The sequence below is a fragment of the Bos mutus genome, chromosome 4 (genome assembly GCF_027580195.1).
Source record: "Bos mutus isolate GX-2022 chromosome 4, NWIPB_WYAK_1.1, whole genome shotgun sequence".
Lineage (NCBI taxonomy): Eukaryota > Metazoa > Chordata > Mammalia > Artiodactyla > Bovidae > Bos > Bos mutus.
In genome coordinates, this window is record NC_091620.1 from 26,845,263 (window position 1) to 26,866,819 (window position 21,557).

Sequence of the window (21,557 nt, forward strand, 5' to 3'; positions counted from 1 at the left end):
CTCCAGGAAGTCTGCCTAGATGTGCCAGCATCACCTCACTCCCCACTCAGCTCCCCCTGTGCCCAGACCCCTTTCACCTATGATACAAATAATCACCTTTCTGCCAGGGCAGACAAGGGCCCTACTCACCTCCTGCCACTGCCTATAGCTGGCAGACTAGTCTTCACCCAGTGTGCCCTGCCCCACCAGGCTCCCCTCCCCAACCCTGCACATGGCTGCTCCTCAAGAGCTGGCTCAGATACTCCAAGGCCACCTCGCCTTGACCCGGAACTCCCTGGCCACGCTTCTCTCCCCTTTGATTAACAGACCGTCATCACTGTCTCCACCTCCTCCCATCAGCCTGGGTGGCCCCAGCGGAGGGTTTCTGGCAGAGGTGTGACCTGGTCAGATCTGTTTGGGGACAGTCACTTCTGGTGGCACCCTCTGAGACTGGAAGGAGTATTGGGAGACAATTGCAGCCCAGAGCCCCGCAGGCTAGAGGCAGAGGCCCCAAGCCAGGGCCACGGTAGGGGCTCAGCCCTGTGAGAGTGGGCGGGGGTCGGGGTGGGGGTTGGGACCCAGGACGGGTTTGCATTTAGTTCCCGTGGGTACGTGCTGGGGCCGCAGCAGTGGTCATGTGTCAGGGGATGGTCCCCTTTGGGAGGAAGAAAGGGGGGGAGACTCACATCTTGGGGCACCTGGATGAAGGCAAAGGCATACTCCGTGGCTTGAGCTGGTAGCACGCGGGTGCTGAAGGCAGGTGGCAAGGTGCCCAGGCGGGTGGACGGCAGGATCTCCCTCTGCAGAGGACACACGGGGCCAGCAGCGTCACACACTGGAAGCCCCCTTGCTCTCGGGGGACGACTCAAGTGGCCAGGCCCCTGAGCACTCTCCCCTCCCGCACCCGGACTCACTTCCACATGCACAGGCCTGGCACAGGCCTGCGGGGTCAGCAAAGCTGGGGAGGCGGGGCCTGGGGTGGCACACCTGGGGGCTCCAACTGACACCGCCCACCTGATCACTGGGCTCTCACTGCTGCCTCCACTTTTCCCAATGCCTTCGCACTATGACACGGGCTCTGACCGCCTTCCCATAGGCTAGGGCGGGGCTGGGAGCGTACTCTAAGATCAGGGTCCTGGCCCAGGTGTGCAGGGCAACCCAGTTGGTAAGACCCTCTCCTGTGTACTCCTGGGTGGTGGGCTGGGAGCATGGCTCTGCTCTGGGTTTTCTATTCGCGGGCCTCCCCACACCAGTCCTCAGGAGCGGCATGGCTCTGAAGGACAGCTTTCTCTCCTGCTTGCTGTGGGGGACGGTCAACACACTCCCGGGCCCAGTCCAAGGGGCATTTCTCCTGGGGATACCAGTCCCTCCTCAGCAAGCCTGGTTTGGGATGCTCCAGGGATCAGCACCCAGGCACCTTGTGGACCAGGAGATGGGGTGTACAGGGCCAGGACTTCATGGCCCCCTCTTTAGAGTCTGGGCAGGAGAGAAACTGGGGCTGTGACTGGGCCTGGACAGGAGACCGCTCAGTGCTCACAGGCCTCTGAGCAGAGACGCTGGTGTTGCCCAGTCTCTCAGGACGAGCAGCAGAGAGGCCCACAGGGTCCCCATCTGTCAGGGAGGGAGGGGAGGTCTAAAGCTCAGATGGGCTTGACCTAGGGGCAGGTGTATTGAGGGGCCCCTCCCGTGCTGCTCGCCCACCTCCGACCCCACACTCACGTTGCCGTAGTCGATGTAGAAGACGTGTACTTTGGCAGGAGACTCGACTTTCTCCACTCGGGCACGGTACCTGCAATGGCATCAAGGGCAGAGCTCAAGGGACATCCCTGGAGCCTCAGCGATGGCAGGCCAGGGGGTGCAGTGTTTCCCTGCCCAGGGCTCAGAATGAACACCCATGGGTGTCACAGGGGGCCAGTTTTCAGACTCTACCAGGACCCCATCTAATGGAATCAGAGCATAGCTGGGAGCAGAGGGAGGGAGAGGGGAGCATGTGGAGCAGATTAATGTGTCCTTGGGGCATAAAGCAACAAGACTAATGACTAGATTGATGTCTGCTGTTTAAACCCAGCACACTAAACAGCAGCTGTAATTAGCCGGCAGATCTGTCTGGGAGGCCGCAGCAGGGAACGCATCCAAGTCACTTGGTCGCCCTGGGAAGGCCATGGGCCCTACCCTTGGTAGGTCAGACGTAAGTGACCTTCCTGCAGCCCGGGGGTGCTGCTTCTCCTGTGCCAGACGGCTGGGGTGGAGGGTGGTGGCTGGTCTGGGCTCACAGGAACCAGCGACCCCCTCACCACCCCTGCCCCCTCCTGACATCGTCTTTCCTGTGCGGGGTGACGGGGTACTGGAGAGCTGCAGCCAGCCAGGGCACCCCCAACAGAAGATCCCAGGAGAGAGGAGGAGGGATACTCCTGTGCCCTAGAGGCCGACTGCAGAAAAACTGTGGGTTACACTGCAGGTTGCAAACGGGCAACATAGAGGACCACTCTGGAGAGCTGACCAAGGTCAAGAGTGACCACTCAGTGGAAAGCAGGCCGATAGGGCGAATGCCTCAAGTCTGGCTGGCGCTTCTGCAGACTGGTGCCCTGGAGACAGACCTCCTCCTGCTCCTGCTTAAGACTCTGCCTTGCTCGGGTCCAGGTGGCTTACCATTCTCCGTCTACGAATTTGGCGATGCAGAATTCGCCCCGGCGGGGGGCGTAGGAGCCCTCGACGGGAGGGTGGCTAGCAATGTCATTGCGCATGTTCTCCATCAGCTTCTCCAGCTGGGTCCCTGTGGGGAGGAAGAGGGAGTGAGACCTGGGTGCCACGTTCCCTGGAGCCTCATCTCTAGATGGGGCTGGGTGGAAGATGAGCCTGGGGAGTGGGAAGGATGTGGACTGTTGCAGGGTGCCCACAGCACTGACTTGCCTCCATCCTGCAGGGAAGTTCTCTTTGGTCCCTGCTTGAGGAGGTTCACGATATTCTGCAGACATTTCAGGCCTAAGAGGTACCCAGCCTTCCAGTCTTGGCTGTCCCTGGGGATGCGCAGGGAATGTTCCTGGGCTTTGGTTTAGGAGGTGGAGAAAGTGAGTGGACACCAGGCAAGGCCTAGGCCAACCTGCCTTCTCCATTCCTACCAGGGCTGGCCCTGGCCTGGGCCACAGAAGTGGTGATGGACAGTAGCCACTCTCTGCCAAGTCTCCCAGGGACAAAAGTGGAGCTGAAGGAGGGGGCCCCCTACGACCCTGCACAAGGAAAGGACCTCAGAATCTGGGCTGTGAAAGACTGGAGCGATTCCAGGAGCAGGGCCCAGTCTCAGTCTATTCAGATGTGGCCGCCCTGACATGACGCGTCTAGAGACACGTGCGGAACTGAGCCTCCAAGCGCTGCCAGTGGTTCCACCCTCCCAGCCAACTCACTGCCCTCCTCCACGGGGTGGGGCGGGACCCCTTCCTTGCCTTTTCTTTCCTGAACCATTCTCCCTGGGTCATCCACCTGGCGGCTGCCTGTCTGTTCCTGGGTGTGGCAACCCCAAGGTCTTCTCAGGGCCCCTCCTGCCGCATCCCGTCACCACCCTCTTGCTACGCGTCAGTCCCAGTAGCTTCTCCTTTATGTCCCTCTGGCTCTGATTCAGGCTCTACACCTGGCCTTTTCCACCCGCTTCATTTCCAGGGGGAGGGTGCTGGGGCGGTGTGTGTGGTGGGAGTGAAGGATTCCTCCCCCACCCTCAGGGCCCAGGCCGCCCTGTTACAGCAGCCTGACGCATGTTAGCCATCAGTACACCTGTCACAGTGGGCCTTATCCATTCCCTGTCTGGTTTATGTTTCTGCCACTGCACCGTGAGCTCCTTCAGGGCACAGACCATAGCTCACTTGGTTCTGCTGCTTCTCTTGAGACCCAGTAAAGCTCCGGCCATGCGGGGTGCTTGGTAACTGCACTGTGTTGAAGAGGGATCTGCAGGTTTGCGCCTATCCACACTCGGGCCCTGCCCTGGCCTTCACAAGACGCTTTCAGGGACTTTTTAGAAGCAGCTGCCCTCCCCCTGCCTGGCAATAAACCCTCTGTTCTCCTGCGCCTGCATTTCTTGCCCAGACAGTAAAATTTCAGGGACTTAGAAGCCTCCTCTACACAGATGAGATCTTGTTATACTTGCTCTATTATTATTATTATTTTGCTCCAAGGCAACAGCTCTGCAAATAGGCAGAGCCCTCTGGGAGGTCCTTACACAGAGGCTGGCTGGTCACATGGGCCAATGGCAATGCATTCATTACTTCACCAGATCCTTCCCGAAGGTGGGCTTTAATTAAGAGAAGGGAAAAAGGGCCAGAGGATGTCCCTGCCTCCCAGAGGCACCAAGGGTTTCAGGAGAGGGATGCTGTGTATGCCCAGGTTCCTGTTCATGGATTTGATGGAGGGCAGGGTTTTCTCTGGGCTTCCCTGGTGGCCCAGTCGGTAAAGCATCTGCGTCCAATGTGGGAGACCCAGGATCGATCCCTGGGTTGGGAAGATCCGCTGGAGAAGGAAATGGCAACCCACTCCAGTACTCTTGCCTGGAAAATCCCATGGACTGAGAAGCCTGGTAGGCTACAGTCCGTGGGGTCGCAAAGAGTCGGACACAACTGAGCGACTTCACTTCACTTCAGGGTTTTCTCTGGAGCTCACAGCCATCCAGGTGGCGTGCCACACAGCATGTCACTTGCTCCTTCAATCTTCCAACAATACGTGGTTCCCCCCAAGTTCCCTTTTTCTCCTTGTTATCTGCCTTGGCTGCCACTTGGTGCAGTGTCCTGGCTTCCGAGAGCTGTCACCAACAGCCAGGCAGGGTGCAGAACCGATACAGGAAGCCTCTGAGATGACAGAGACTACGTGGCAAAGGCCTTGAACTCAGCCTCAGGCTCTGCCCCCTGGAGACCCCAGCACCTGTTCGTACTCAAAGTGAGTCCTACCTGGCAGGACCCAGAGGCCAGGTGCAGCCTGTCTGGGAGCCGGGGTTCCCTGGGCAGGGTCTCCTTTGAGTTCCCTTTCCACAAGCTCCTGGAGGGCCTTCTTGCCAGCTCCTGGGCTCAGGAGTAGCTCTCATTCCTACCTGGGCCACCTTTCAGACCTGGAGGTCTTCTGGCTTCATTCCCCAGGCAGTGGCCAGGCCCCTCTCACCAGGAATGCTGCTGACCACGAGAGAACCTAACCCAGGCTCAGCAGCTCATCTCAGCCCCTGCCTGGCTCTGCTCCCCTCTTGGGCCCAGCCAGCCCAAGGCTCAGAATGGTCAGTTTCCCCGGGGAAATGACACTGCCACAAACACAGCTGCCTGGGCAGTATCGTTAGTGGGGAGGTGGCTGACACGAGCTTGTTTACCATCTGGAGTGGGCCTGGGGGTGGCGCTGAGGAGGGCAGGGAGAGCCCTGCCACCCATGGGGCTGCCTCCATGTCACTGACATCTCCCGCCCCCTCCCCCTTGAAAAGACCTGGTTTCCTCCACCGAGAAGTAGCTTAAAGAGCTTTCTCCTCTGATCTCAACTAAAATGTTTCCCTGCACAGGGTGACAAATGAGAGGTGGGAGGTCAGGATGGACAGAGCAAAGGGAGTGGAGGTGGAAGCTGGGCCAGAGGGGCCCCATTGCAGTTGCTGTGAGAGCCAGCTCTGCTGCCCTCTCTCCTCTGGAAACCTGAGCTCTCTGCTGAGGGCAGGGGGCAGGGAGCACAGCAGGGAGAGGACCCTGGCCTCAGTGCACAGCATTGGAGGGCAGGAGGAAGAGGGAAGATGGAGAAAGAGGGTCCTTCAGAAAGACTTCCTGGGGATGACTTCCCCTAGAGTGCCGCCTGTTTCCATGGCAACTGGTCACCACTCGGGGCTTACAGGAACCTCTGGAGGAGGAGAAACCCCAGCAGAGACAAGCCCGGGCTCCCCCTACCCTGCCCTCCCAGGGGAGGCTGAGGGGCAGAGGCGCTGAGCAGAACCGGCATGCACTTCCCGGCCACATGGAGACAATCTGTCCATTGCTTCCTGACGAGCTCCGAGGGCACAATCCTCCTGCCTGGCCCTGCCAGGGGTGTCTGGGAGGAAAACAATGACCTAAGAGTATCAGAGCACCACCCAGACAGGACTGGTGACCTCACCAGTCCTCAGAGGACCGCTCAGCCTCGCCGGCCCTATTGCGGCTGAGAATATGACCTCAGGCCCAGAGCGCCGCTCAGGGGCCTGGGAGGTGGGCAGCAGCCGAAAGCTATGCAGGGAGGCCCCTGGAAGCCTGGGTCCCGCCCCCTGCCCGAACAGGGGGGCCCTGAGGTGGGCTGGCCCTGCGCCAGGAGCCGAAAGGTGGTGGAATCGGGGCGGGTGTGCGCTCACCTGTCTCCACGTCCTGCACATAGAAGTGCAGGTCGTCGGTGATCTCCGTCACGAACACCGGCTTATAGCTGGCCGAGCGCTCCTTCTCCTCCAGCACGGGCATCAACTCCTCCACCGGCTGCTCCTCATAGTGGGCCCAGACCTGCACGTGTGGTCAACAGAGGGGAGGTGAGGGGTTCAGAAGTGAAGTCAGAAAGGACGCCAGGAAAGGGGCTCTGGGGAGGGGGGACCACTGCCCTGGGGGCGAGTGTGGGGGTGAGTGTGGGGGCAATGTTGCATCATGCTGGTCTGAGCCTCTGGAGCGCAGAGGTCAGGGTGGGGGAACTTCCAGTCCAGTAGTTCCCAAACTCTGAGGTGTCTGGAACAACTGGGGATCTTCCTGGCAACGAAGGTGCCAGGGTACCCACCACCCCCACCCCGCCCCCCCGCCTGCCCATCAGGATGTGCTCTAAGGGTCCCAGGGAAAGGGAATCAAAACTCAAGACTCCCAGCGACTCCCACGCACGTCAGGCGTGTGAGACCCTTGGCCCTGTGGTGCTGCCCAGTTCCCATCTCCTTCCCTCACACCCCCTGTGAGGGTCACTGAACTCCCCAGGCCCTCCCACCGTCACAGGGCCGCGGGCACTCCTGAGGCTCTCCAAGCGACGGTGCTGGGCTGCGGAGGGGAGGGCCGCCACTGTGCGAGGGTGCCTGTCCTCTGCACTTCAAGGAGGCTGCTCTGACCCCGGCTCGGAAGCCGGCCACTGCCCTCCACCCTTCCCGCTCCCTCCCTCCCCCAGCCCTGCACTGTCAGGGCTGCAGTGCTCAGAAGCTGATGCGGGGTGACAGCGCGTCAAGTCCAATCCCGTGGCCAGGAGATTATCCCAGTAGTGAGGCCTGTCAGACCAGGGGAGGGAGATGGCCTTCTAGCCGGGTGGCGGAAACAGGCTGGGGAGTCTTGGGGACTGGACCACACGCTGGGTCCCAAAGACACACACACACAGGACTCGGGTGGGTGGTGACAGAAGTTCTTAGTCCAAACCTTACATGCTCACTAGGGGCCACACTAAACACTACCCAAGTACTAGGTCATCTAATCCTCACAACAACCTTTTCAAAAGGGATCAACATTACCCCCAATTTCACAACCGGAGAAACCGAGGCACACAGGTTTGCTAGACATGGCAGAACCAGGATTTGAACACAGGGGGGTGGGCCCTAGGGCCCTTCAAGGGGAATTTTGGCATCGCCTGGGCCCCTGAACACAAAAGGCAGCAATGAACAGTGGGAAAAGTCGTAGGTGGGAGTTGTGGACTCTGGTCCTTTCATTTTCCCCTTTAATTTGCTGTGTGACCTCGGTCAAGTCACATGCCTTCTCTGAGTCTCCTTTTCTTCCCCTGCAAGAGGTGGTAGTTGGACCACGTGACCCTTCTGCTACACACAGACTCCTGGGGCATGGTGGGGCGGTGCACCAAGAAGCAGATGCAAGCTGGAATGACTGAACCACTTTGGGCCACACCCGTAAAACCATGCTCCTGCCTCTAACGTGGTACGAGTGCGTGCCCTTCCACTGGAAAGAGAGGCCTGGGCCCCGGGAACTGGAATGAGCAACAGGGACTTTCTGAGCCTGGTGGGGAGGCTGCCCGGGAGTGGCGGAGACGTCGTCAGCGGCATTCCTGGCCCAGCAGTCAGTGCTCTGTGGCAGCCCTGCCAGCACCACTCTCCAGACTGCGCCCCTACCACTGCAGACCAAGTCAGGGCCTCCCTCCACTCCTGTTCCCTGCCTTTCCCGGGCCCCTGCGCTGGCTCCTGAGCTGGCCCCCATCCTAACCCCACCCCACTTGCCTCGGCTGCAGGGGAGGGAGGCTCCTCTGCCTAGTGGACAGAATGGGAACAGACTGACAGGCTGAGAGTAGAAACTTCTCAAGCCAAGGTGCCTCAGGCGACAGCATCAGGTTTCCTCCCAGAGAGAGAAGGTAGGGCATCTTCCCTGGCAGGTCCAGGGGCCAGTGGGGTGGAGGTCAGGGATGATGCAGACAGAGCCTCGGGGTGGCCCTCGGGCCCCTTCCTACCAGGAGGCAGAGACAGGCCAGTCCTATGGGGTCCCAGAGCTCACAGGGCAGCGGGCAGGCGGGGAGCAGAGGACACTGGAAGCCTGAGGCTGCCCAAGGCCAGAAGAGGCAGAGCTGCTCCTCAGACAGAGCGCCCCATTTCTAAGAGAGAGCAGGCTTGGCCCTCAGTCACAGAGCCCTGCGGGGTCCCCGCAGGTGGCTTTGTGGTGGGAAGGAGTCAGTCAGCTGGAGGGCAGGTCCCCACCCTCAGAACAAGGGTGAGCTGGGCCCACACTGACTGCAGTTGTCCCTCTGCAGAACCTGGGCAAGGAGGGGCTCACACGTCAGCCAGACACCCTCTGTGACCCCTTGGTGGCCCTGGCTACAGATCCCGGGGGGCAGTGGGCAGGGAGCCCCCTCCCTCCTCTGCTCCGCACTGCTGGGTCCGCTCCGCACTGCTGGGTCAGCCACTTCCTGTCCTGCTCAGATCCCCTGCACCCCGGGGCCAGCTTAGCAGCAGAGGAGAGGGAGTCTCTTCTGTCCTCACCTTGCACCCCTCCCCCGTGCCTTCTCTGCACTTCCTCCCAGGGGAGCCCCAGGTCCTCCTCCTGGCAGGCTGCGGGCCATGTGGACCGAGGTTTCACTGCATGGAACCTTTCCTTTCTAAATCCTATTTAATACCGCTGCTCAGGAGGCTCCAGAGGTGGGGCTGGCATGCAGCCAGGGTGGTGGAGGCCTGCAAGCCCACAGTGGGGAAGCTAAGCTCAATAAAAGCCAATCGATGGCCAATCCAGGCCTGTCAAGGGCCCTGCCAAGGTATGAGTGGGGCAGGGGGTATGGGGGACAGACAGCTGCCATCTGAGGCTCCCTCTCTGGCCCTCAGACCTCCCCAGGATCCCGAGGACAGGGAGGGGGAACCCTGCAACCAGCTTCCTACAGACTGGCCTCTTCAATAAGGAGAGAAGACAGCAAGGTACAGGGGGATCAGGCCTTGCAAGGAGGCAGCTAAATTCTCAGAGTGGGGAACACAGCATTGCTGGGGCTCCCCATTCAGACCTGCTCACATGCACATAATCACACCCACCCAAGACTTCTGTGTGCCCTGGTCTCACAAAATCTCTCGGTATTAGCTTCCTCAGCCCACAGGGACCATGATAATCTCTTAACCCCAGATGCGCCTATCTCTCGACAGCTAAGGCAGCTCTCACGGGGTCACCAGCGGGGCAAGGCTGGGGATCCTGGGGACACCTCAGACACCAAGTTTACTGCTCCCCAGCTGACCCCCAGATTCTCCCGCCTGAGTCCAGCTAACTCGGAGGACTGCTGCAAGGCTCTGCCTACACTGTTCCCGGAGAGCAGCCCCACCAGGAGGAGGGAGGTCAGGCTAGGTTCCCCCAGGCCTCAAGGAGGAGGGGATGTGCAGGAGGGCCCCTGGAGGCGGGCGGGCCCTCGCACTGAGAGTGGTGTGCTGCATTTTAATTGGACTGGAATAAAAGCACGCAGCCTATGTAAGTAATTAATCATGGTAATTACTCCTCAGCACCATCACGTGGCACCAGAGAAATGATGACTTGGGTTCTTCCAAACAAATCCACTACGTAGTAAATAGTGATGCCTGGCTCAGCACCTATGCAAGGGGCCACGCTTTGGCCAGACTCCCTTCTCTGTCCCCTCCTCAGTCCCTCTGGGGTCTCTACTCTCAGACGGCAGAAGGCTACTCGGATCTGAAGAGATGGCTTCCAGGCTCAGGGGGCAGGGCCAGGGGGCAGAGATACTTTCAGAACCTGGGCCTTATAGGTGGGTGCTTGCTGAACTGTCCCGCAGCTGTTAACTCGTTCCACCTCTGCACCCCCTCTCCTCCATTCCCTGAAGCGAGCAGAGGACACAGGGGGTGTCCAGTCTTAAGTTCAGCTGTCACAGAAAGAAAACCCAAGAGGAAGTGCCTCTGCTGTAGGAGCCGAGGCTGCCTGCTTCCCCATCACTCTAGGAAGACAGGCTATAATGGGAGCTGTAATGGAAGCAGACTGGGACAGAAGTGGAATCCTCCCCGGAGGCCCCATGGTGGCCTGCTCGCCCTCCAAGATGTGGGCAGTCTCTTCCACCTGTCTTGGCTTTTGGAGCCACCTCTCCCTGGAGTCCTTCCAGCTCTAGTAGGGTCGATCACCTGTCCTAATCCCTAGGGGATGAGACTAAGAGACACAGAGATCCCAGAAGTCCTCCGGCGCCTGGCCCCTGGGGAAAGTGTGATGCTCTCTCAGAGGAGAGGTGGGAGGAGCCGGAGGCTTCTGGGCCCCGGGGCCCCCCACTCCTTTTGGCAGGTGTCTGGGCCTTGGCTCTGAGAGGCTAGTTGTAAGCCAGATGGCTGCCCCATGGGGAAGGAAACATTTATTCCTGGAACAAATTTATGGCTCAGCACGGCTGTCCCATGAAATCCTCCTCAAGCTCCGAGAAGCCCTGACAAATTGGTGGCTGGCTGATTTATCCCCATTATCGGGGCTGAGCTGTAAGTCAGTGGCGACAGGCTGTGGGGGTAGGGGCAGGGGGCTGCTGAGCCCAGCTCCCATCACCAAGCCGCTGGGTTCCTTAATCGTCCATTTGTTTCCAAAAGCTGCTTTCCGACCCACCCCCCTTGTCTCTTCAATGCAGTGTCTGCACAGACTGATGGGCTGTAAATCTGCTGTCCTAACAGCTTTATGCATCTCCTGGGGCAGCTTCCAAAATGGGCTTCCCTGCAGGGCAATGTGAAGGAAATTCAGACGTGGGGTGCAGGCCACCCGGCCCCTCTGAGAGCACTGGAGGGTCAGGGCGGGGGAAGGAAGGCCTCTGGTCGCGGGTGACCCTGGCTCCAAGGTCACTGTCTAGGCAGCTTCCGGTGCCAGGCCCAGCAGGGCTGGGGTGGTGGACAGGGGTGCTCAGAGAGGGTCCGGGGCCCGCCTCAGCGTGGGGTTGCTGACGTGGGGTCTGACACCAACACCAGCCGGAGTCGCTCAGTTGACGGTGGGGGACAGAAGCACTCTGTTGTATGCAGGCAGCAGTGCTGGTGCGGCGGGAAGGGAGGGAGAGAGAGGGCAGCCGCTCCTTCCCGCCAGGCCCCGTTCCACAGCTCACCTTCTCCTTCTTCTGCTTGGCGGCCTCCTCGGCAGACAGCAGGGATTTGTAGTAAGCGCTGCGCTCGGCAGTGAAGTGGACCTTGGAGAGCGCGTGCTCCACCAGCAAGACGGACAGGTTGGCGCCGTCGATGTGCAGCCAGCCGATGAAGTTGCCGGCCTTGTCCATGCTCTCCACCTCCACCTCTACCTAGGGAGCAGAAACGGGGGTGTCAGCTAGCAGCGGGAGCCTGGGGTGGGCAGGGGAGGAGAGAGGCCCCGGGGCCACTGCCACCATGGTCACTCCACGGACAGGAACAGCTGGAACGGTGAGTCAGTGTGAGCTGGTGAGAGCCTCTGAGAACTCTACCCCTCGGTGCTGTGAGCTGGTCTATGCTTTTCAGCTTCTTGCACCCCAGAATCACCATTGATAGATATGTCACTGACAAAGCAACTTCAGAACTCCCCTCTCCTCAAATCCCTTCCCCTTCCTCTTGGCAGAGAGCTACTAGGGAAGACTTGACTCTCCTCAGCTTTAAGTGAGCTGTGTGTGTGTTTGTGTGTGTATACAGCTAAAGGTCAGGGGTGAGTAAGGCAACACCCACTCCTCTCCAGCACCCACTGAGCCCCAGCTCTGCTAGGAAGACAGGCAAGCCTTGGGTGGAAGTGGAGAGCAAGGCAATCCCCGAGGAGGGGAGAACCTGTGTTCTTCCTGGAAGAGCTGAATGAAGTCATGCTTAATGAAGGCAATAAAAGCAGTGGGATGAGAGCCAGGTGAGGAGAGGAGGGAAGGGGACAGTGGGCAGAAGGTACACTGAGGCAGGTGCAGTTAGGGGGTGATTCCAGCTGGAGGTTACCCCTTTGTAGGGGTGTGCTCACCGCCATCAGCCCTGACTTCGGGGCCGAGCACACTGGCTGATCCCCAGAGCCGGCAGGATCCCTGCAGAGCCCAGGGACTCCCAGGCCTCCTCCCCTGAGGGCTCCCCGAGAACCAGGACCCCCGACCTAGCATGGATGCCACTCCACCTCATGAAGGCAGTGGCCCAAGAGAAATTCCTTCTCGGCTTCTCTTCCAACCTCTTCCCCTGCTAAAGGGGCCTGTAAAAGCCTTCACTGCCAAACGTAAAAACTTGTATTCATTTAAACGGCTTCAAGCTCGATTAAGCAATAAAATGAGTGTCTAAATACCTGGGAGTTCTCTGAAGCCTGGGCCAGAGCCAGTGGCAGCTGCAGAGGACATGAACAGGAAGGAGCTGGGGTCCCAGCTTCCTGGTCTTGCTCTTTGGCCCTGCTCTGCCCTCCCTCCATGCACCCAAGCGGCCTCTGTTTCCTTATAGGGAGTCGCGTCCCCAGCACCTCTCCCGGCAGTTAGGACTCCGCCAGGTGTTCTTCCTATTCGTGAACACCTTCTTCCTACACGAAGCCCCCGTGACCCTTTCAGGTGGAATGCAAGTTCAACAATGCCTGAAGTGGGGGTGTACTGTAGAAGGGGATACAAAGAGTTTATTAGAGCCAGGAGAAGAAGGTATTATACTCATCCAATCCAACTTGGTTTTTTTAGTGGGGAAACAGACACAGGGGCAGTGGAGCCAGAAAGGGGCAGAGCTGAGAGCAGAGGCCAGGCTGCCCTGCTTGCCTTCTTTCTCCACTGCCTCCTTGGCGCCTTGCCTTCTCTCCCCACAGCCCTGTCTCAAGAGCATCCTTCCTCCAGTCACACCCCTGACCTCCTCCCCGATCCCCCCCACACACTGTCCACTGGGTTAAGGCCAGCTCCCTCCACCATTCAGGACCCTGGACCGTGCCCCTCCCTGGTGGAGCCAGGGTGGGAGTGCCGGGCTCTGCTGGGTGGTGTCCACCCCACACGGGCACCACGCTGCTGAGGGCTGGAGGAAGGGAGGACCCACAACCGTAGATGGTAAAACTGGTTTCCCCTTTCCTCTAATCCCGGCAATTAATTCGCTGGGAGGACCTGTGTGTGTGGCAGAGAACAGGTGGGCAAAACGGTACACGATAAAGCACAGGTGCCTCAAGAGCTCGCCAGCCAGTGAATTCACCCGAGTGAGCGGCAAACTGCCCGAAGAGCCCTCTGCCACCTTGCAAACGCCCTGGGTGCCGGAGCACTGGGCGGCCGACAGCGGGAGGGCTAATGGTGGAGGAAGAGGCTGCAGGCTTGTGGGACTCAGACGAGAACAGGGATGGAAGGAGAGTGCATGGGAAGACCGCCTCTGCTTCGTTTGCTGCGCTTTATCAAGCATGCTACGATCAAGCGGCGGCGGATCCCAGACGACTTCTGGGAGGAGTGTTTGGGGGCTCATGAGACAATGGGTAGAGTGGAGGTGCCGACGCTGGCTCCTACCACCCATCCATGGGGCTCCTCTGCATTTCGGGGCTCCTGAGACCCCTCCTCATGCCCACGCCAGCACCTCTTGTCTTCTTCCACTGTGTTCGTTGCCAGGTGTCCTTTTCCTAAAGACAGGATGGCTGCCCTGATCAAGCACGAGACCTCCCTCCAGCCCCCAGGCCTGTGGTGAGCCGCTGCAGCTGTGACGAGAAGCCCGTGGCTTCCTCTCACACCAGATTCCTGCGGTGGAGGTAAGAGCCTCCGAGACATGAGCTGCAGAGACGACCAGACAGGTACAATCCGTCTCTCCTGTCAGGCGCCCAGGCTCAGACCCTACTCGCAAACCTCTAATTCACACCTCACTCTCTGAGGCCACAAACCAGATGCCGACCTCTCAAGGCTCCTGCCGGGGGAGACGCCAGCGAGTGACTAAGCAGCCACATCTGGGGCCAACACTGCTGGGGAGCAGCCAGGCTCTCTTGGCAGGTGAGCCCTGGCTTCACACGTACCCCGCCTCTCCCTGCTGGCAATCGATACGCTAACTTGGGCTTGACAAGCCCCTGGTCCCAGCCGGCCGCAGAGGAAAGAAATCTCTGGCCTTGGGCACCGTGCTGCTGCCCAATCCATCTTGGGCTGTAGAGGGAGAGATAAAGCTGTCGCCTGTGGGTCCCCGCTTCTCCTTTTATTACGGCTGCTGCCACCACAGTAATTTCTCAGTCAAACAATGGGGCTTTAGGGAAGGTAGGCTGGTCTTAGAGGAGGGTTGGGGCTGGGCCAGTGTTCCTGCTGCACCTAGGTCTCTGGGCTTCTGGCCTTGCTGGACATGCCCCAGCCTAGATGGGCAGACGGTTCAGGGTGAAGTCTTGATTCTACACAGGGAGCAAACAGAGGGTGCAGTGGGCACTCCCAGGTTGGTCTACATGTTCATCTTTCATCATGTCTCTCTTTCACACTCACTGCTGAGAATTTGTTACTTGACTATAAAATTACATGGGTCCATATCTATGACGGGCTTCCCTGGTGGCTCAAGCAGTAAAGAATCTGCCTGCAATGCAGGAGACCCAGGTTCAATCCCTGGATCAGGAAGATCCCCTGGAGAAGGAAATGGTGACCCACTCCAGTTTTCTTGCCTGGAGAATTCCATGGACAAGAGGGGCCTGGTAGGCTACAGTCCATGGGGTCACAAAGAGTTGGACAGGACTGAGCAACTAACACTTTCAGCTCTTCATATCTGTAAAAGCTCCATTTCTCTATTCAACTTTAAGACTCAATCTTAAGACTCATCAAATTTCTGGTATTTTTCTAATTAAAAAAATATATACATACTTTCTCTCTCTCTCTCTAGTTATCTGTGATACTTATCGCTATAAAGTTACTATGAACAAGGAATTAGGGAATCCTGAACCACTGCCTCCTGGGGAAACACAGGGTTAGGTTCCTACAAGACTCCAGTTACATTTCTATCAACTTATCAATACATAACCTGCTTCGATGATGGTTTCTGTTTAAAGATACCATATTTAATACATATTGATGATTCATTAACATTGAACTCACAGCCAAGAGCGCTATCACTCAAGCCTGAATAAAGCTTATCTAACACATGGGTTTTCTCCTTAAGGCACATCGCAGCTGTCCCGTACTCAGGAAACTAGACAGCACTTCAGCGCTATGCATGGAGGCCATTTTTAACTACAACATAAAGTGCAGAAACCCTGAAAACCTCGGTGCTAAGCAGACCATGAGTAGGACGTTTGTCTGTAGGATGAGAGCTGCAGCCTCAGCTGGGAATGTACTCCCTGGGAGACTCGCTGCTCTGTGCACGTTCACAAATGATCCAAAAAGTTGCAGGGGTACTGACAGGTAACAAATTTCAGCGAGTGAGTGAACTCACAAATATGGGCTCACTTATAATTAGGATTTACCATATACAGATGTTGTAGCTGTTCAGTTGCTAAATCGTGTCCAACTCTTTGCAACATGCCAGGCTTCCCTGTCCTTCACTATCTCCTGAAGTTTGCTCAAGTTCATGTCCATTGAGTTGGTGATGCCATCCAAGCATCTCATCCTTCTCCTCCCGCCTTCAATCCTTCCCAGCATCAGGGTCTTTTCCAATGAGTCGGCTCTTTGCGTCAGGCGCCAAAGCACTGGAGATTCAGCTTCAGCATCAGTCCTTCCAGTGAATATTCAGGGTTGATTTCCTTTAGGACTGACCGGTTTGATTGCCAGTATACAGAGTTTGAGTGAACTCCAGGAGTTGGTGATGGACAGGGAGGCCTGGCGTGCTGCAATTCATGGGGTTGCAAAGAGTCGGACACGACTGAGCGACTGAACTGAACTGAACTGATACAGACTACTGGCAGAAATTTCCTGCAAGTTGCCTCCAACTGCAGACAGGAATTAGGGGAGGCTTTTTCTTGTCAAGTGCACAAGAAACCTCTTTTGGTCTTTCTGGCTACCCCAAGTGTTAGTGAGATACTACTCATGAAGTGCGGTGTAAAGTGAGAAGCGCTATACAACGTGGCTGCCTGTCTCTTCAGCATCTTGGAAGAGATGTTTCATGAAGAGACCTGGACTCTGTCCAGTGGCTTGGGAGGCTTCCTGCAGTAGCACTGACATCAGGGAGGTAAGGCCTTGGTGATCACCATGGGCTGCCACAGCACTTCATGTGGGCATTTGGTGTGTACATAGGTGGGCTGATAATAGCCTTGAGGGGCTCAAGGGTACATGTGGACACAAGCAATGTCAGCAAGGGACAGATGATGGCTTCCCTCATTCCCCATCCTCAATGCTCATACTGAAGCCAAATGCTGGGACCTAGGAACACATGGAGCTGGGGGGAGGAGAGGCTATGGGAAGGGGGTGCCACGTGGAGGGGGTGGCTTTGTGATAACTCTAGTTAAGACAGAAGCAGGAGCCTAGATGCCTAAGGGCAGACCTGGCCCTCGGGAGCTGAGGACACCAAGGAACTGCTGCACTGGGCACCCTGGACGCTCTGCTCACCTGCCGGCATCTCTCGCCTCTGCTCCCAATGCTGGCAGAGTGGGCCGCGATTTTGTGGTTCTGAACTAGGCCTGTGAGCTGAGCTCTTCCAGATTCAACACCTTCCTGTGATGGCTTCCCTAACCTTGGCCTGCAGTGAATTGAACACCTGGCCCGGATATCTCTGACACTCAGGGACCAGTGCAGAGCACAGAGGTTAAGACCATGGCCTCCGGAGCAGAGACGTTTACTCACCACCTGCTTGACTTCTGGTGAGTCAATTACCTTGGAATTGTGATAGTACCTATCTCAAAAGATGTGTTTTGATGACTAAATGAGCCAACGTAAGTATGTTAAACACTTAAAAGGGTGCTTGACACACAAATGCTTCTTCAGTTATTTACTTCCTGGGGAGGAGCAGTTATTTCAAAATGTCCCTATTCACCAGCTAAAATGGTGCTAGTGGTAAAGAACCTGCCTGCCAATGCAGGAGACATGAGACTCTGTCTGATCCCTGGGTTGGGAAGATTCCCTGGAGGAGGGCACGGCAACCCACTCCAGTATTTTTGCCTGGAGAATCAATCCCACGGACAGAGAAGCCTGATGTGGGCTACAGTCCATGGGGTCACAAAGAGTCGGACACTGAAGCAACTCAGCATGCACACAGACTGTCAGCTCCAATGGGAGCAAAGCTTGTTCTTTAAATCTGCCCCAGAGCTGGGTGTACTGACTGGGCCATGACATGGTAGAAAGAGCATGAATCCTGCGGTCAGACAGACCTGGGCTCAAATCCTAACTCTGACCGTGAGTTTTTGGTGATGTACAACGGCATCCACTTCCTTCAGCTCAGGGCCAGCTGACAGCAGTCAGGCTAGTTGCAACCAGCAGCAGCTCTGCTTGGCTGAGCTCAATTCCCTTGGTTCTCACTCAGAGAGGTAGGTGAGGGAAGAGGTGGTTAATCAGAGTGGGCAGGGGTGGGGTTGCGGTGGGGAATCTTTCTCCACCACAGGGCCAATCAGGGGGTGTGGTCCGGCCAGCCACGCCCAGTGGGAAAGCAGCTAGACCCACTGGTCCCGGGCTGTCTGTGGGCCGGGGTAGCCAGAGGGCCCTGCTGCCTCACAGTGGGACATGTCCTCCTGCTCCCGAGCATACTAATGTGCCACTAATGAAATTGTTCTGGCTTATTTACCAAATTAATACAAACGGCACAGGCTGTTAATTTGCGCATCTCCTAATTACTGAGGAAGTGCTCCTGTCCCAGGCAGCGCACACACCTCAGTTCCCACCCAGGTGGGCTATGGTCTCACCCTTCCCGGCTGCGGCTGCGCAGAGTGGGGAAGGGGAGAAAGAGGAGAAAAGAGGAGACAGGGGGCAGCCTTCCAACCCAGGGAGGGAAGGCGGCAGCGAGCACGTTTCGTTTCTCATAGCCCTTTTCCTAGTGGTTGGATTATCTTGGCCCCTGCCACAAACATATTCTCAATCCCTGCCCCACCACCCCAACTGGTCCCCTTCTTTCCTTGTCTGGATTCTGTCCAGCTTCTTAACACAGGAGCTGCTTCAATCAAGTGGGCGGAGGGGGCTGAGTCATTCTCCCACTCCAGGCAGTTGAGGTCCGGGGAGCCATGTGGGGCCAGCCAGGTGAGGGGGGTGGGTGTGCAAGAAGTGAGAGAGTGAAAGGCAGGCAGGGCTGATGTTCTTACAGAGAGGACGACTCACTTGCCCAGGCCCTCCCCAGCCAACCAGCTTTCTGAAAGTAACGTGTGTGTCTGGGGAAGAACACTCGCGAGCTCAGCTAGAAGACCAGAGGAAATGCCAACCGCCTGGGGGCTTCATTTGGCTGCCCAGCCTCTCCTGCTCCAGGAGCCAAGATGGATGTCCAGTGGCTCTGAGTCTGGGGGTGACACTGGGAAGACCAAGGGCCCCTCCTGTAGCCTTCTTCATGGTAGGGTGGGGGCGGAGTGCGCTGGAGGCTGCCTCCATGAAAAGGCTAGCTTCGACAGAGCCAGCAGGGCAAGAGAACTTGAAGATACTGAACCGGGGAGGATGCACAGCTGGGGGTGGCGTGCTCTGGATGGTGACTCAGGGCAGCCTGAAGAGGTACAGCACAGAAGGGATTTCTGGCAGAATGCAAGAGTGGCGAGAGTCTCCCCTCCCATATAACTGCTCTTTCCCATTTTGTGTATTGGGAGAACGGAAGAGAGGTAGTCTCTCCCAAGAGCCTCTCATCCTCTCTCCTGCGCAGTGCCCAAGGCAGCAGAGGAAATCACTGAGCCTCAGCCTCAGAGGCTGGGAGGCCAAGGAACGCCTGGAACACAGCTGCCAGGGATGCTCCCTCCCCCTAGGGAGGTGGCTGCCTCAGGCAGGACAGGTGATCCCAGGTAGGCAGCAGCTCAGGGCACCCCTGCCCTGGAGCATCAGGGAAGGAAGACTTCCTAAGCAAGGCGGGGGAGGGGATGCTGGCTTCATGTTCCTCCCAAAGGCAGAGCAGGAGTGCACAGCGCTACCTCTGGGGAGGTGACTTCAGGGGCCCCAGTGATAGGCAGAAGCCGCCATCCTCCCCATACGCTGGCTGGTCCCAGCCCTGCTTTCAATACCCCAAGGCCATCGGCAACAAGCCTGGAACTGGGAATAAGAGAGGAGTGAGGCTTGGATGGGGACAAGGCTTAGAGGTGCAAAGCAAAATCCTTGGACTAAACAGCCATCCAGGGACCCGCTCTGCCTCTTCTGGGCTGGGCATCCCTCTCCAGTTGCTCCGCGTGTCAGTGAGTGCTGAACCAGGTTTGTAAGGTTTTCTCTGCTCAGAACTTCCTAAGGTATGAGCTGGGATTGGGGGTGGCGGCACTGGTGGTGCACTGGCATGACTGGGAGGCGCTGAGAGAGCAGACAAGGGGTTACGTGGGAGAGAAGGGCCGGCGGGGAGGCCCTGCAGGCAACCAGTAGGAGCCTGCAGAGAGGGGAAGGTGGAGAGCAGGAGAGGAATAAAGGCACTCCAGCTCTTCCCCACCCACGCATCCCAAACAGAGCTTTCCGCAGGGTAGGCGAGTAGCAATCCACAGCAATCTGAGTGCCACCGAGCCTCCTCTCCTGCCTCGCACAGCAGCCACGCTGCCAGCCGGGGCTGCTACCGTCCCCCATACATACTGCTGTAATGTGCTCCCGCCGCCGGAGCCGTGAACTTGAAGAGACACCTCACCTTAATATAGTAGCAGCTTAACACAGCCGACTTGTCCCCTCCACTTGCAGCCACGCGTGCACAGCGATGTCTTTCAGAGATGATAAGCGTTTTAACACGATGCAATTAATAATGTAACGCTCTGGGAGCCACAGAGGCAGTGCCTATGAAATGCCTCCTGGGCTGCATTACCGTGGGCCACGCGTGGTGAGGGGGCAGGCAAAGGTCCATTCCGAACTTCCCTGTGCTCCTGGAGTAGCGAGGCTCCAGCCCCTACCAGCGCGTTACCACCCAACCCCTCAGCACCTGCAGACCAGATGACGCATTCAAGCCCAACCCACAGTGCCAACTGTTCTCTGGAAAATCTCGTTTCTGACATTTGGTCTAAGCCAAGGCCCTGGGAATGCCTGCAAATCAGGCCCGGGTTGGCACAGTGGCCACAGGGGGCAGGAAGCTCCTAGAAATTGAGGGTTGGCCTGAGCAATGGGTGAGACGGCCCAGCTAGGAGCTCAGGGCTTCCTCCTCTCTCTCCTGGAATACCTCAGGGGTGAGGGGTGGGATGCCAGAGGTGGGGGGCCAGGGGCATTTCCTGGTCATGCCTGAGGCAAAGAGGAGGAGCCAGGGCTATCAGCGTCCCTCAGTCTGCTGGGAAATGCAAACCTGCTGACTCCAGGACTTTGCAAGCGGTAACACGGTTTACAAACTGACGCAATCTGTTCCTTTGGTGCAGACAATAAGGAAAGCAGACTGTTCATCTTCCCAGGAAAACCCGGGGCTGTGGACTGGAGGGCGATTTAACTGTCTCTTCCCTGAGGTTCACACAGGGAGTGTGGCTGAATCGGGGGCCCTACCCTTGTGCAGGGCACCCCACTGGCATCCTTTCCCACAGGCTTCCTGAGCTCGAGGCTGGCTTTGGAAGTCCTTCTGAAAGTGGGGTGCACCTGAACGGTCCAGCTTCTCCCCATGCTCCGGTGATGCAGCAAAGAGTGGTCCTACCAGAGAGAGCAGTGAGGACCGCTCTTTATCCGGAGTCTCCAGATAGCACAAGGAGCCCCAACCCTTGGTCTGGGCCACATGGGGTTCTCCCAAGCCCAGATGGAGTCCCTGAGGCTGTACCTGTGCCCTGCAGGGACTGAACTAGGGGTGAGAAGTCGAATGACCTCTTTTCTCAGGAGAAATTAGTGTATGACCTGTGGTGGCTCAGTGGTAAAGAATCTGCCTGCGATCCAAGAGCTGCAGGCGACACTGGTTTGATCCCTGGGTTGGGAAGATCCCCTGGAGGAGGGCATGGCAACCCACTCCAGTATTCTTGCCTGGAGAATCCCATGGACAGAGGAGCCTGGAGGGTTGCAGTCCGTGGGGTCGCAAAGAGTTGGACATGACTGAAGCGACTTAGCATGCATGCACATGACCCATGGAGGAACTGTATGAGGCTGTCAAATCTCTGACCCGAAGGTAACCAAATCGGGTCACATCTGAATGCCAGCTACGCCTTTGTAGGCCCTTACACCTTCCTGATGCCAAGGTCTGCTCGGGGGCAGGTGTACTCTGCTTTGCGGATCTAGACTCTCAGGCTTGACCTGAACCACCGTGGATTTCTGTGCAGACCCACACTTTGCCTCTATAAAGCACCTATGGTGGT

At 57.6% G+C, this 21,557-nt stretch overlaps 1 protein-coding gene across 1 annotated transcript in view; it reads right to left on the minus strand.

Annotated features, from left to right (window-relative positions):
• SND1 (staphylococcal nuclease and tudor domain containing 1) overlaps positions 1-21,557 on the minus strand; it is a 421,566-nt gene that overhangs the window by 2,833 nt on the left and 397,176 nt on the right. Inside the window, exons 17-21 of the mRNA XM_005893665.3 lie at positions 11,443-11,631; positions 6,305-6,446; positions 2,629-2,752; positions 1,699-1,768; positions 666-779 (exon numbers count right to left, since the gene is read on the minus strand). Of these exons, the coding sequence (XP_005893727.1) occupies positions 666-779; positions 1,699-1,768; positions 2,629-2,752; positions 6,305-6,446; positions 11,443-11,631 (639 nt within the window). The remainder of the gene's footprint in view (positions 1-665; positions 780-1,698; positions 1,769-2,628; positions 2,753-6,304; positions 6,447-11,442; positions 11,632-21,557) is intronic.